We start from the raw sequence: 14,946 nt of genomic DNA, 5'->3' as shown, positions 1-14,946 counted from the left end.
CAAGACCACCGCAGACTCAGGAAGGAGAGAGCAACCACCACACAGGCCCCCCCAAACCCACCACCACCGCATCCCCCTGCCCCCAAACCCACCACCACCGCATCCCCCTGCCCCCAAACCCACCACCACCGCATCCCCCTGCCCCCAAACCCACCACCACCGCATCCCCCTGCCTCCAAACCCACCACCACCGCATCCCCCTGCCCCCAAACCCACCACCACCGCATCCCCCTGCCCCCAGACCCACCACCACCGCATCCCCCTGCCCCCAGACCCACCACCACCGCATCCCCCTGCCCCCAAACCCACCACCACCGCATCCCCCTGCCCCCAAACCCACCACCACCGCATCCCCCTGCCCCCAAACCCACTACCACCGCATCCCCCTGCCCCCAGACCCATCACCACCGCATCCCCCTGCCCCCAAACCCACCACCACCGCATCCCCCTGCCCCCAGACCCATCACAACCGCATCCCCCTGCCCCCAAACCCACCACCACCGCATCCCCCTGCCTCCAAACCCACTACCACCGCATCCCCCTGCCCACATTTCAGCAGAATAATCAGGTCCAGAATCGGCCTCTTTGCCCACCTGAAGACCCACAAGAGCCAAGAGGGAGGACAGTCATACTGGACTACGAGTGACCGCCGATGATGATGATGATGGTGTGTGTGTGTGTGTGTGTGTGTGTGTGTGTGTGTGTGTGTGTGTGTGGACAGACCTTACTGGAACTGGCACTTAACCAAAGTGATGTAAAAAATAAAAACACACTGCTGAAATGGACTACAGTATAACAGACAGCATCATTTTGTCTGAACTGTCTCCTGAAAATAGGAAAATGGTCCTGTTTCAGGACTCCAGCTTTAGGAGTGAACAGTCCCACATCATTCTGACTCCACTTTTTAACAGCTAAAACCAGATAAAATAAATAAAATAAAATGATTAAATAAAATAAAGCAGCTGAAACATGATGCTTTTCCACTGTCGGCTTTTATTTTGGCGGGGTGTCTGAGAACAAGTGGAGGTGTGGTATTGGAGGGGATTGAAACAGGTGGAGGTCTTAACAGTTTTGTTGTGTAGATGGTTGGATGGAGTGTGAGGTGTAGCCTGTCTGATGGAGCTTGGTCCCTGGAGACAGAGGAAGTCGTCCCAGGAGACAGAGGAAGTGGTGTCTTTTTTTTTTTTTTTAAGACAAAAAACAGTACTAACAAACAAAACATTTAGACAGACACACACCGTTTACCTGTCATTACATTCAGAAGTCTCAGCTCTGCCGCCAGGGGAGGCCTTATTAAACAAAAATAACAACGTTCACAGGAAAATAGAAAAAACAACAATAAGCTACCGGAGCAGGGATTTACTGATCCATCAGATTGGTGCAGAATTTCTCCATTAGAGCCGTCGTCTTTACAGCCTTTAAGTTGTCAGAGTTAGCGAAGTATTTTATGTAAAGTTTTAACTCTTCTAGAAAGTGGTTCCAGTTCGGTTTGTTCTCCGCCCATTTCATTCTGTGGATATGAAATCCCCCCAGCAGTATCATCAGCTGGTTAACAGGCGTGTTTCCTTACTCTGGTGGAAGTGGGTGTTGAACAGATTGAGGATCTCCTGGAGGCGGACGGTTCCTTTGGTTCTATTTGACAAAAAAACTGCAGCTTTAGTCCAGAAAGTTTGACTGAAGCTCCGCTGAGAGAAGAGCTGTTGGACTGTTTCATCTCCTTTGTACAGAAACAGCAGCTGGAGTCTGTGTTTAACTTAAATCTTTGCAATGTTTTTTTAGCTGGATGATATTATGAAGGATTTTAAAGGTTGTTTCTTTGATTTTGTTCTTGATGCAGACCTTCTCTCCAGCCTCCAGGCCTGGTTCCAGCTGTTCCACCGGATCTGGAGCTCCAGCAGGATGCTGCTGCAGCTCCACCTGTGGGTCGAATATCGTTTCTGATTAATTAGTTTGAACATTTATTTATATCCATTTATTAATATCTGATTTTCAACTTTCTGAGTTTGTGGGTTGAATTTGGATCCTTTTAACAGATTAATCCCGCCTTTTGGAATCCCTGAAACAATAATGTTATGTTCTGTTCGTGGAAGTGAGATTTTGTACTTCATGATTAACAGGAAGTGGTCCCAGGAGACACAGGAAGTGGTGTCTGGAGACACAGGAAGTGGTCCCAGGCTGCAGCGGCTGAAGATGTTCTGGTCTTCAGACCCCCATCAGCCCCCTGTGACGCTCCAGGAGAGACCGCTCTGAATATCACTGACCTTTGACCTCAGGCCACACTCAGTCAGTCCACACTGGAAGTGTGGTTCCTGCTGGGAGATGCTGCCCCCTGCTGGAGCTTCAGCTTCTCAGCACCATGAGGCAGAGAAACCACTGGACCAGGCTCTCCATCTGCTCCCAGTGAGCCCCGAGGACAGAGCAGAGGTCACGCCCGACCGAAGGAACACGCTCCTCTCACTGCTGTTGACCTCCTGACCCCTGACCTGGCAAAGGAAAACCACACAGGGGAGTGTGTGTGTGTGTGTGTGTGTGTGTGTGTGTGTGTGTGTGTGTGTGTGTGTGTGTGCTGAACCCCCAATATCCAAACGTTTTGCTCAAAATGTAACATTTTATAAACAGCAGCAGTTTATCCGGCAGTGGCTCAGGTAGAACATGGGTCCTTCTGCTCATGGATTAACGACGGATTGCTTCACTGCTCAGAGCAGCTTCACACAGCGAACTGCTCCCAGGCCTGCTCCCTGACTCCCGGTGCATGCTGGGAAAACTGCCAGGACTGTGGCGTTTCAGTCTCAATCAGTCCATTAAAGCGATACTTCAACATTTTGGCAAATTGGCCCATCTAGGGCAATTCGGTAGTCATTTAGAACAGCATACTTACTTTTTTTGTGAGGGCGAGCTGTTGTTTATTCAGCGGTGAGTCTGAGGAGAGCTTCACGGCGGACATAATGGAAGTGGATGGTACAGTAGCTTCCCTCGTCAAACTCATCAATCCAACACAATCCAACAACCCCAAAACACACTTTGGTGGACACGTTATAATCCCCACATTCACTACGCTGTGAAATATTAATGCAAAATTACGAGATTGAGCGTTTTTTTGCGAAGATTGCTAAGACGGAACTACTTACTAAACATGGCGTCTGGGCGTAGTGATCTCAAAAGAAAAAGTAGTTCCCAATATTTGCTTCAATGTCGTAACGCTACAATATTATTTGTTGGTGTTTCACAGCGTAGTGAATGTGCGGATTATAACGTGTCCACCAAAGTGTGTTTTGGGGTTGTTGGATTGTGTTGGATTGATGAGTTTGACGAGGGAAGCAACTGTACCGTCCACTTCCATTATGTCCGCCGTGAAGTTCTCCTCAGACGCACCGCTGAATAAACAACAGCTCGCCCTCACAAAAAAAGTAAGTATGCTGTTCTAAATGACTACCGAATTGCCCTAGATGGGCCAATTTGCCAAAATGTTGAAGTATCGCTTTAAGGTTCTGCTCATCAGACAAAAACGACTTCTCACTCCTGATAAACACTCTAAACTTTACACTCCTGATAAACACTCTAAACTTTTCACTGCTGATAAACACTCTAAACTTCTCACTGCTGATAAACACTCTAAACTTTACACTCCTGATAAATACGCTCTAAACTTTACACTGCTGATAAACACTCTAAACTTTACACTGCTGATAAACACTCTAAACTTTACACTCCTGATAAACACTCTAAACTTTACACTCCTGATAAACACTCTAAACTTTACACTGCTGATAAACACTCTAAACTTTTCACTCCTGATAAACACTCTAAACTTTACACTCCTGATAAATACGCTCTAAACTTTACACTGCTGATAAACACTCTAAACTTTACACTGCTGATAAACACTCTAAACTTTACACTCCTGATAAATACGCTTTAAACTTTACACTTCTGATAAACACTCTAAACTTTTCACTGCTGATAAATACACTCTAAACTTCACTCTCTAAACTTCACACTCCTGATAAACACTCTAAAAGTGGAAAAACGGTGTCTTCATGATCTGAACCTGCTTCAAGAGTTGAATAAAGGATCCGTGTCGATGGCAAAAAGACGAAAAGAGCAAAATCAGCTCAATGAAGTGAAAAATAATGAAATGAGACTGAGATGCTGAGACAAACCCGAGTCCTGAGTCCAAACTGAACGTGTCCAATGTCCACCTGAAAGCAGCTGCAGGTCTGGAGACTGGAGCTCCAACTGTCTCCACCAGGGTGGAGACTGACGGTGGACAATGTCTGTCCAGAGAGGACGCAGCGGCAGCACCTCAGTTCTCATGGGCAAAGCGTCGGACGGCTCTCGGGGCTTGACAGAGAACAGCGGAACGTTCTGCACAGCTCCCTCAGGGGACGGCAGGTCTGAGTCCCTCCCAGTGGGACAGCAGCCTGATCAGAGCCGACGGCTGTGGCATGGGCTCCGGGCCACGGTCCGTCAGGTCCATGGGGTCAAAGGTCACCATGGAGGCAAGAGTCACGGGAGGCGGTCAGGTCAGGAGGCCAGCTCAGAGCGTCCCTCCGCCCTCCCCGGGCCGGCTATCTGCGAGTCCAGAGCCAGGCGTTGAGCAGCAGGGCCGACAGCAGCAGGGAGGACAGCAGCAGCTCAGTACTCCTCTGCTCCACACTGTGGCGCTCCAGAGCCGCCAGACGGCGACTCATCTTCAGCACCTGGACACACAGGAGGGGGGGTGAGGAAGGGGTGGGAGGAAGTGGGGGGGTCGTTGGGGTCAGGAGTTCCCACTGACCTGTCTCCTCAGGATGATGAACTCCACAGCAGCTCCTCCCTCCTCCTCTGGGCTCCAGCTCTCCATCGTCCTACACACACACACACACACACACACACACACACACACACACACACTGTTGTGAAGCCTGGACTAAACGACCCTGCAAGACACTGAAGCTGGTCTCACACTGCTCCACTTCCTCAATGACTGAGCTTTTCAAGTTAAAAGCATTGCTGAGCGGCTCTGACAGCTTTACAAAGTAAGAGACAACAATGTAGACGCCCGTCCCCAATGAACGACAAACATCAACATGAGAAACACAGAGCAACACGACCAGAGCAACACTAACAAAGACCTCTGTAAGGAGAACAAACAGCCGCTCTGTTAGGACAAACAGCCGCTCTGTTAGAACAAACAGCCGCTCTGTTAGAACAAACAGCCGCTCTGTTAGAACAAACAGCCGCTCTGTTAGGACAAACAGCCGCTCTGTTAGAACAAACAGCCGCTCTGTTAGGACAAACAGCCGCTCTGTTAGGACAAACAGCCGCTCTGTTAGGACAAACAGCCGCTCTGTTAGAACAAACAGCCGCTCTGTTACAACAAACAGCCGCTCTGTTACAACAAACAGCCGCTCTGTTAGAACAAACAGCCGCTCTGTTAGAACAAACAGCCGCTCTGTTAGAACAAACAGCCGCTCTGTTAGGACAAACAGCCGCTCTGTTAGGACAAACAGCCGCTCTGTTAGAACAAACAGCCGCTCTGTTAGGACAAACAGCCGCTCTGTTAGAACAAACAGCCGCTCTGTTAGGACAAACAGCCGCTCTGTTAGGACAAACAGCCGCTCTGTTAGAACAAACAGCCGCTCTGTTAGAACAAACAGCCGCTCTGTTAGGACAAACAGCCGCTCTGTTAGAACAAACAGCCGCTCTGTTAGAACAAACAGCCGCTCTGTTAGAACAAACAGCCGCTCTGTTAGAACAAACAGCCGCTCTGTTAGGACAAACAGCCGCTCTGTTAGAACAAACAGCCGCTCTGTTAGAACAAACAGCCGCTCTGTTAGGACAAACAGCCGCTCTGTTAGAACAAACAGCCGCTCTGTTAGAACAAACAGCCGCTCTGTTAGGACAAACAGCCGCTCTGTTAGAACAAACAGCCGCTCTGTTAGAACAAACAGCCGCTCTGTGTGAGGACAGTCACCTGGTCTCACTGTTGTCCACGAGTCCTGAAGCTGGGACAGGGCTCAGCACTCCTGCTGCTGGGGGCGGAGCCTGAGCGCTAGATCTACACTTAGAAAGACACAGAAAGAAGCTGAAGTCTGTCTGATACTGGGAGGAGACAGAGGAACTGAAGTCGATCTGACACAGCCAGGCTCAGAACCGTGGCGCCGGGCCCCGGGCTGGTCTGGGACTCAGAACCCGTGGCGCCGGGCCTCGGGCTGGTCTGGGACTCAGAACCCGTGGCGCCGGGCGCCGGGCCTCGGGCTGGTCTGGGACTCAGAACCCGTGGCGCCGGGCCTCGGGCTGGTCTGGGACTCAGAACCCGTGGTGCCGGGCCTCGGGCTGGTCTGGGACTCAGAACCCGTGGTGCCGGGCCTCGGGCTGGGACTCAGAACCTGTGGCGCCGGGCCTCGGGCTGGGACTCAGAACCTGTGGCGCCGGGCCTCGGGCTGGTCTGGGACCTGCTGGTTCTGGTGCAGGCTGTAGGTGGAGGAGGCTCACACCTGCTGTACTTGTGGCTGACTGCCTGCAGGAGGCGCTGTGATGCCTGCTGGCCCAGCTGCCGGGCCGTCTGCAGCATGAGCTGTGGAGACAGGAGGCAGGGGGCGGGGCCGGAGGCGGGGGCGGGGCCGGGGGCGGGGCCGGGGGGCACTGCAGGGCGCCGACCAGGAGGGGGTCCTGCATCCGGGCTGGAGGCGGGGAGGAGAGCAGAGGGAGAATAAACCAGAAAGCAGAGCGGCGTGGAACCATGAACGTTCCCCGAAGAACCCAGAAGACAGAGAAGAGCAGTAACGTCTGAAATCAAAGACTGTCCACAGGTGGAGGTCCAGGTGGTCCGGGAGGACCAGGAGGTTCTAAATCTCCTGAAGTGAAGCTGTCCCGTCTCGTTGAGCCTCAGTTAAAGCCCCTCCCCCACTGGTCAACAAAGCGGTTTGAACCTGCTACACCCGGCTCCTCACGGCAGTGGGGAAGGGTTTAATCGGCATTTCGACCCGGGTCGATCGACCCTGCAATCGACCCGGGTTTAATCAGCCGGGCTTCTACGGGCTTTAGTGGGAGGGACACGCCCAGGAATTTACGTGATCGACATCGACGCAGCGCGGCTACGTTAGCGCGCTAGCTGTTGTTTCTGGACACAGCGTCAGATTTCCCTCAGGACGAGCCAGTAGGCAGGACCGCGAGACCAGAGAGCTTCTCTGATCCAGGAAGAGGAGGTCCGTCTACAGCTAACGGGGACGGTGCTCCGCTGCATTGTTTACTTTTGCTGTGGTCCGTCGCGCTGATGATGTCATCAACATGCGACACCATCAGGCGGGAAAACGCAGCCTGCAGGCGCTTCAGACCGGGGTCTGCAGGCAGAGGGCAGGATTCAGTGCCGACTGTTAGCGGGTCGACCCGTTTCAGTGGGAGAGAGTCACAGAACGCAGCGTCTTCCCAAACCCCAGAACCCAGAAGACCAGTCCAGCAGGACCGGGGGCGTTACTGAGGAACAAGAACTCTGAGACCCCAAGGAGGACGAGACGAGACGACGACGCTCACGAAGGGCGCGACGCTTCACTGACGCTGGACAGAGCGGGTCCAGAGGGGGCGGAGTCTCACAGGACAGTCTGCTCCGCCCAGAAACACAGCAGAGGGGCCGAGGCAGGCAGCAGGGGGCGCTGTGCCGAGACAGCACAACAGGACAATACCTGACGGTCTGGGAGGTCTCTGCTGGACCCACTGAGGAACCCCACAGTGCCCCCCCCCCCATCTGGGACAGGCAGGGGTCCAGAGCAGGGTCACAGAAGGTCACAGAAGGGAGCAGGACTTACCAGCTGGACGGGGGTCTGGGCACCGTCAGGGCCTGTTTCAGGTGGGTGGGGGTACCGGGGGGGGTCCGGCCGAAGCTCTGGTCACTGTACGATCTGCGGATGGGGCTCTGCCACACAGGAAACCAGGGTGAGACTGGAGAGGGCCAGAGTCCCGGGTCAGAGTCCCGGGTCAGAGTCCCGGGTCAGAGTCCCCGGTCAGAGTCTCGGGTCAGAGTCTCGGGTCAGAGTCCCGGGTCAGAGTCCCGGGTCAGAGTCCCCGGTCAGAGTCCCCGGTCAGAGTCTCGGGTCAGAGTCTCGGGTCAGAATCCCCGGTCAGAGTCCCCGGTCAGAGTCCCCGGTCAGAGTCCCCGGTCAGAGTCCCGGGTCAGAGTCCCGGGTCAGAGTCCCGGGTCAGAGTCCCGGGTCAGAGTCCCCGGTTAGAGTCTCGGGTCAGAGTCCCCGGTCAGAGTCTCGGGTCAGAGTCCCCGGTCAGAGTCCCCGGTCAGAGTCCCCGGTCAGAGTCCCCGGTCAGAGTCCCCGGTCAGAGTCCCGGGTCAGAGTCCCGGGAGCTGTGCTGGTCCCCCAGAGGGCGGCTGGTACCTGGAGTCCGTCCCTGTGCAGCGCCTCCACACACACGTTCTCCCAGCAGGGCTCCAGACCCAGAGGGACCCCGGACGCCGGTCTGAACAGCGGTCTGGGGCTCATGTCGGGGGTGTCTGTGGCACAGAGAGCATCCGGTCAGCGGGACACCGGGCGGGCCGTCCGGACGGGGGACACCGACCTGCGTACGTCAGCCGGTCGGGGATGTGCATGGCGTACGCGGGAGGAACCCTCCTCCCGGCCCCGCCCCCCTCCTCCTCGGACCGCCGTGGACCCGGTCCCGCCTCGGGCCCCGGACCCACGCTGAGACGCTCCGGGACCCGCATGTTGATGTTGATGGACTCCATGAAGGCCGGATCAGGGAACTGAGCCATCTCCCTGTGAACACACACACACACACACACACACACACACACACACACACTGGTGTGGATAAAGTCCTTTCACTTGGCTACTTTAGTTCGATGAGGAGCTCTATGACACTAAAGGTTAAAGGTTAAAGGTTCCATCAGGTCAACATGTGAAACCAGGACAGAGGAGTTCACACTGACAGATCCTCTTAATACCTAATCCACACACACACACACACACACACACACACACACACACACACACACACACACACACACACACACACACACACACACACACACACACACACACACACACGAGTACGCTCAGAGTGTCTTGGTGTGACTAAGGTTCCGGCTGGTCCACCTTGAGAACATGTCTCATATTGTGACTGTCGTTCAGCGCTGACCTCTGACCTCTGACCTCTACACTGGCCAGGGACACACCACTGCGCTGCAGCCTGGCCAGCCTGTCGCAGGTCACTGGACTGAGAGACACAGTGTGTGTCTCCAACTGTCTCAGTGTGTGTCTGTATGTCTCAGAGTGTGTGTGTGTGTGTGTGTGTGTGTGTGTGTGTGTGTGTGTGTGTGTGTGTGTGCGTGTGTCTCAGTGTGTGTCTGAGAGTGAGTGTGTGTGTGTGTGTGTGTGTGTGTGTGTGTCTCAGAGTGTCTGTGTGTGTGTCTCAGTGTGTGTCTGTGTGTGCCTCAGTGTGTGTATGTGTGTGTGTGTGTGTGTCACAGACCTTGCGGAGCCGCAGTGACCGGCAGTCTCCCTCCGCGGATCAACAGGTGGCCATCTTTCTTCTTCTTCTGCTCTGTGACGTCACAGGCATTCACCGGAAGTTGTGTCGCCCTTCAGGAAGTGGCCGCCCCGTTTTCCAGTTTCAAAATAAATCAAGCGCCAACCTCCGCTCTTTAAAACATGAAGATAATGCGGAAGTGCAAAAAAGCTGTAATTCCGGGGTTATTCCAGCAGGGGGCGATGATGCTGGTTTCAAAAAGAGCCCCGGTCTCATTGGAACCCATTCAAAAATGCCGATTTTCAGAGTGAAAATAAACATATAAAGCTCCGGTTTCAGAACATATCCTGGTCTCTGTCACTAGTTTCTACAACCTGCTGCTTCACCAGACTCTGATTTTCACATAAATCATCTGTTGATTTTATATTACGAGTTAAAGTTTTGCATAAATCGCCCTATCACAGCGCCTCCTCTGCCCACGTGATACGGTCACGTGACAGGCGGGACCAATCATATTTAAATCCGGTTTCAAAAATTCAATGTGGAGACGTCCTGCTGGACTCGCTGAAGTCTTCAGAGCGGGGGTTGGGAACTCTATGGGTGACGTCATGAAAGGTCTGTCCTTGTATATACAATCTATGGTTGGTATTAAAAGACCGAAAACCAAGGCTTTAGCGGGTGTGAGTCCCTCTGAGCAGTCCCTCTAATGGACGACTCTGTAAATGAGCGGCGGGACGAACCCGTCAGTCATTAACGACTCAAGAGGGATAAATTAAACCTGCTGAGGACAACAAACTTCTGAATTTAGAGGAAGAAGAGAAATTAAGTATGAAAAGGAGGAAGACCGCTGTCAGTCCAGACCAGAACAGACCAGAACAGACCCACCAGGACCCTGATGAGGGACCGCAGTGGATCCAGAACAGACCCACCAGGACCCTGACGAGGGACCGCAGTGGATCCAGAACAGACCCACCAGGACCCTGATGAGGGACCGCAGTGGATCCAGAACAGACCCACCAGGACCCTGAAATCCCTCCCTGGCTCCCTGACCCCAGAGTCTCAGGATGGGTTGTGGTGTGGGTGGTTCTCGTGGTTCTCACAGTTCTCCGGCTCTGGAGGTTCTTGTGTCCACAGGTGAGAGGACTGGTCGTCCTACAGAAGGCCGCCAGGTCTCAAGATGGCCGACGGCGTCCCAACTCCCAGAAACCTCCAGGAGGCGACGGGCGCGGGCCTTCCGCCGCCTGCAGGGGGCAGCAGCTCTGCTTCGGCTCAAACCTCCCATGATTCCACTGGACCGTGAGAACCCGCTTCCTGCTGCCACTGAGACGACTGGACCTCTGGACGGAAAGACAGACGGCGGCGCTGAGACAGATTCATTGTTTTATTTGGTTTAGAAACACAAGACGTCTCTGGGGATGTGGTCCAACGAAGAACCGCGAGACCCGGCGGCAGCAAGGCAGAGGACCGCCCTGGCAGGAGATAAGACACTGGTGGACAGTCTCACAAGGACAGACAGCACTTCAGCTGAGTGGACAGCTGAGGGGACGGAGTGGACCCCGGAGTGGACCCCGGGTCTGGGTCTGCAGGAACAGGGCTCGTCCTCTTTCTGACGTCTTCTCTTGCTTTCAGGTCTCCGGCCGTCCACTTGTCCCCAGCTCTGAAGGGACGGTGCAGCAGGACAGGACGTCCTCGGCTGATGCCACGGGACGAGGAGCTTCTGTCCAGGAGACGCCTGTCTGAGTCTACCAATGAGGACATGAGGTGTGGACATGTCCCCGTGTCTCCAGCTCCATACTTGTGACAAAGACCAGGGCCTGACCTATAGAGCCCTGATGTCCCCACATTTCATTCATGAGTTCATCTGCACACCCAAATTGGTGCCAGGGGGCGGAGTTAGGGGGGTTGTGGGCGGGGTCGGCCACCGTCACGCAGAGTTTCAAAGGTAAGGCCCCCGGTCCTGTTTGAAGACCAACCAAGAACCAAAACCCAGATCAGTCCGAGCAGACCCAGAGCAGACCACCACCAGCCACACCGTGTGAGTGTGAGAGTGTGAGTGTGTGTATGAGAGTGTGTGTGAGTGTGTGAGTGTGTGAGTGTGAGTGTGAGAGTGTGAGTGTGTGTGTGAGTGTGTGAGTGTGAGTGTGTGTATGAGAGTGTGTGTGAGTGTGTGAGTGTGAGTGTGAGAGTGTGAGTGTGTGTGTGTGTGTGTGTGAGTGTGAGTGTGTGTATGAGAGTGTGTGTGAGTGTGTGAGTGTGAGTGTGAGTGTGAGTGTGAGTGTGTGTGTGAGTGTGAGTGTGAGTGTGAGTGTGTGTGTGTGTGTGTGTGAGAGTGTGTGAGTGTGTGAGTGTGTGTGAGTGTGTGAGTGTGAGTGTGTGAGTGTGAGTGTGAGTGTGTGTGTGTGTGAGTGTGTGTGTGTGTGTGTGTGAGTGTGTGTGTGTGTGTGTGTGTGTGTGTGTGTGTGTGTGTTTGTAGACTCTTCATGACAGAGCCAGGCGGCAGTGAAACATCTGAAGAATTCCAGCAGACAGGTCAGAGGTCGGAGGTCAGAGGTCAGACCAGAGGTGGGAGATTGGAGCCTGATGAAGTCATCTCCATGCCATGTTTTTGCTCTGACCACGTCTCACACCAGGTGAATCTAACCAGCCCTGCTCCTCAGCTGGTCTGTGGTACATGGTGAGGGCAGAAACACGGCATGGAGATGACTTCATCAGGCTCCAACCTCCCACCTCAGGGTCAGAGGTCACACTCCCTCAGGGGCGACAGATCTGGTCCAGCCCAGGTCGTCTGCAGTGACCCCTGCAGCAGACCGGTCCGACACACCCGGTCTGTAAGGCACAGCACACACACCTGAAACACACACCTTACACACCCTCCTCCTCCTCCTCCTCAGTTCTTCCTCTTCTGTCTCTGAAGAACAAACTGATGAACAAGAACATCCAGCAGTCCAGCAGTCTGTGTGCAGGTGGAGGTGGTGTGTGTGTGTGTGTGTGTGTGTGTGTGTGTGTGTGCAGGTGGAGGTGGTGTGTGTGTGTTTTTGTGTGTGTGTGTGTGTGTGTGTGCAGGTGGAGGTGGTGTGTGTGTGTGTGTGTGTGTGTGTGTGTGTGTGCAGGTGGAGGTGGTGTGTGTGTGTGTGTGTGTGTGCAGGTGGAGGTGGTGTGTGTGTGTGTGTGCAGGTGGAGGTGGTGTGTGTGTGTGTGTGTGTGTGTGTGTGTGTGTGTGTGTGTGTGTGTGTGCAGGTGGAGGTGGTGTGTGTGTGTGTGTGTGTGTGTGTGTGCAGGTGGAGGTGGTGTGTATGTGTGTGTGTGTGTGTGTGCAGGTGGAGGTGGTGTGTGTGTGTGTGTGTGTGTGTGTGTGCAGGTGGAGGTGGTGTGTGTGTGTGTGTGTGTGCGTGTGTGTGCAGTGTGAGCTCAGCTCAGGAATGTTGTGAAATATGTGACCGGATGAATCCTGAGTGGAGCTCAAATCAGAGAGTCTATTCCCGGTCCCGGTCCCAGTCCTGGTCCTGGTCCTGGTCCCGGTCCCAGTCCTGGTCCTGGTCCTGGTCCTGGTCCCGGTCCTGGTCCCGGTCCCGGTCCCGGCCTCACGATGTGGTGGTACAGGGGCGGGGGCTCGCTCTCGTCCCCGCTGCTGTCCAGGTGGGCCGTCGCCTCCTCGTAGGACGGAGGGGGCGTGGCCCCGGACAGGCGGGACGCCTCCGAGGCGGCGTCCCGGACGTACAGGGCGCCGGCGTTCTGCCGCCGGGAGCCCGGCGCCGCCCCGGGGGGCGGGGCCTCGCCGTGGCCGGGGGCGGCCGGGACGCGCGGCAGGGCGCGGGCGCCGCGGCCGCCGGCCAGGTAGCGGTTGTGGGCGTAGGCGGGCCGGCGCCGCGTGGCTTTGTGCAGCTGACACCTCCACAGCAGGAAGAGGCCGACGGCGAGCAGCAGGGCCACGCCCACCAGCGGCGCCGCCAGGTGCAGGCTGTCGGCCCGCTCCGACCCGCCGCCGCCGCCGCTCACCGTGTACACACTGCGGGATTTCCAGAACTCCATCTGGGAGGAAGAAGACACCTGAGCTGAAGACCTGTGTGTGTGTGCGTGTGTGTGTGTGTGTGTGTGTGTGTGCGCGTGTGAGCCTCACGGTGCGCTCCTTGCTCTCCAGCACCTCCCGGGCCTCCTCGAAGCTGCAGCTCTCCTCCACACACTCCCTCTCCAGGCTGCCGGGACGCAGCTCCTCCAGGGCGCCGTTGGCCCGGGGGACGCGCCGCAGGACGGAGTGGGCGTCCTCCTCGTCCAGGAAGGCTGGGGGACAGAGGCGGGTTCCGGGTCAGAGGTCGGCGGGCCCGAGTCGGCCAATCAGAGGACAGGGTGCTCACCTGCAGCCATGCTGGACTCTACTCCGCCCGGAGCCCCACCCAGACCTGGAGACACAGCAGCAGCTCAGCACCGAGGCCTGACTCCACAGAGCCCCCCCGGGTCCAGGGCCCCCCACCGGGTCCAGGGCCCCCACCCCCACTGGGTCCAGGGCCCCCACCCTGCACCGGGTCCACACCCCCCCACCCCCACCGGGTCCAGGGCCCCCCACCCCCACTGGGTCCAGGGCCCCCACCCCCCCCCGGGGCCAGGGCCCCCCACCCCCACTGGGTCCAGGGCCCCCACCCTGCACCGGGTCCACACCCCCCCACCCCCACCGGGTCCAGGGCCCCCCCCCCCCCCTGGGTCCAGGGCCCCCACCCCCCCCCGGGTCCAGGGCCCCCCACCCCCACCGGGTCCAGGGCCCCCCACCCTGCACCGGGTCCACACCCCCCCACCCCCACCGGGTCCAGGGCCCCCCACCCCCACCGGGTCCAGGGCCCCCACCCCCACCGGGTCCAGGGCCCCCCACCCTGCACCGGGTCCACACCCCCCCACCCCCACCGGGTCCAGGGCCCCCACCCCCCACCGGGTCCAGGGCCCCCACCCCCCCCCCGGGTCCAGGGCCCCCACCCTGCACCGGGTCCAGACCCCCCCACCCCCACCGGGTCCACAGTACTACAGTTGGTAGAGCAGGTCGTCTTATAACCGGAAGGTTGGCAGTTCGATCCCCGCTCCCGCAGGCGTAAAACTGTCGTTGTGTCCTTGGGCAAGACACTTCACCCACCTTGCCTAGTATGAAAGTTGTGAGAGTGAATGGTTGGTGGTGGGAGGGGCCGATGGCGCAGATTGGCAGCCTCGCTCCCGTCAGTCTGCCCCCCCCAGGGCAGCTGTGGCTACAGCAGCAGCTCACCACCACCCAGTATGGAGGGAATGGGTTGATGTGATACTGCAGTGTGAAGCGCTGTGGGCTCTGTCCAGCAGGGTAAAAAGCGCTATACAAGTGTAGTCCATTTACCATTTACCCCCACCGGGTCCAGGGTCCTCCCCAGGACAGAGCCGGTCCTCCTGGATGTCCCCTGATGCTGGGGTGTCTGTCTGCTCTTTGGTCTTTCCTGAGTTGATCTGGAGGCGGTTCTGCTGGAGCCCGTCCACAGAGTC

The 14,946-nt window shown here is 56.3% G+C and overlaps 2 protein-coding genes and 1 long non-coding RNA gene across 3 annotated transcripts; all 3 read right to left on the bottom strand.

Annotated features, from left to right (window-relative positions):
* Window positions 1-1,138: 1,138 nt before the first annotated feature.
* Window positions 1,139-2,924, bottom strand: LOC115395183 (uncharacterized). Its single transcript, XR_003932253.1, has 2 exons — window positions 2,262-2,924; window positions 1,139-1,917 (listed from the first exon to the last, which is right to left on the bottom strand). It is a non-coding gene; the product is annotated as an uncharacterized LOC115395183 (long non-coding RNA).
* Window positions 2,925-3,364: 440 nt separating this feature from the next.
* LOC115395181 (mitochondrial fission factor homolog B-like) lies at window positions 3,365-9,533 on the bottom strand. The gene is made up of 8 exons (XM_030100601.1): window positions 9,460-9,533; window positions 8,548-8,744; window positions 8,367-8,482; window positions 7,788-7,894; window positions 6,480-6,665; window positions 5,957-6,040; window positions 4,778-4,847; window positions 3,365-4,700 (listed from the first exon to the last, which is right to left on the bottom strand). The coding sequence occupies exons 2-8, from the start codon at window positions 8,738-8,740 to the stop codon at window positions 4,569-4,571; spliced, it is 888 nt and encodes a 295-aa protein (XP_029956461.1). The 5' UTR covers window positions 8,741-8,744; window positions 9,460-9,533; the 3' UTR covers window positions 3,365-4,568.
* A 982-nt stretch (window positions 9,534-10,515) lies between these two features.
* Window positions 10,516-13,849, bottom strand: LOC115395019 (transmembrane gamma-carboxyglutamic acid protein 3-like). Its single transcript, XM_030100354.1, has 4 exons — window positions 13,809-13,849; window positions 13,574-13,734; window positions 13,042-13,485; window positions 10,516-10,608 (listed from the first exon to the last, which is right to left on the bottom strand). The coding sequence occupies exons 1-4, from the start codon at window positions 13,816-13,818 to the stop codon at window positions 10,516-10,518; spliced, it is 708 nt and encodes a 235-aa protein (XP_029956214.1). The 5' UTR covers window positions 13,819-13,849.
* Window positions 13,850-14,946: the final 1,097 nt, after the last annotated feature.

This window comes from Salarias fasciatus, chromosome 10, assembly GCF_902148845.1.
Source record: "Salarias fasciatus chromosome 10, fSalaFa1.1, whole genome shotgun sequence".
NCBI classification, from domain to species: domain Eukaryota; kingdom Metazoa; phylum Chordata; class Actinopteri; order Blenniiformes; family Blenniidae; genus Salarias; species Salarias fasciatus.
This window is presented reverse-complemented; position numbering and strand designations above follow the sequence as displayed.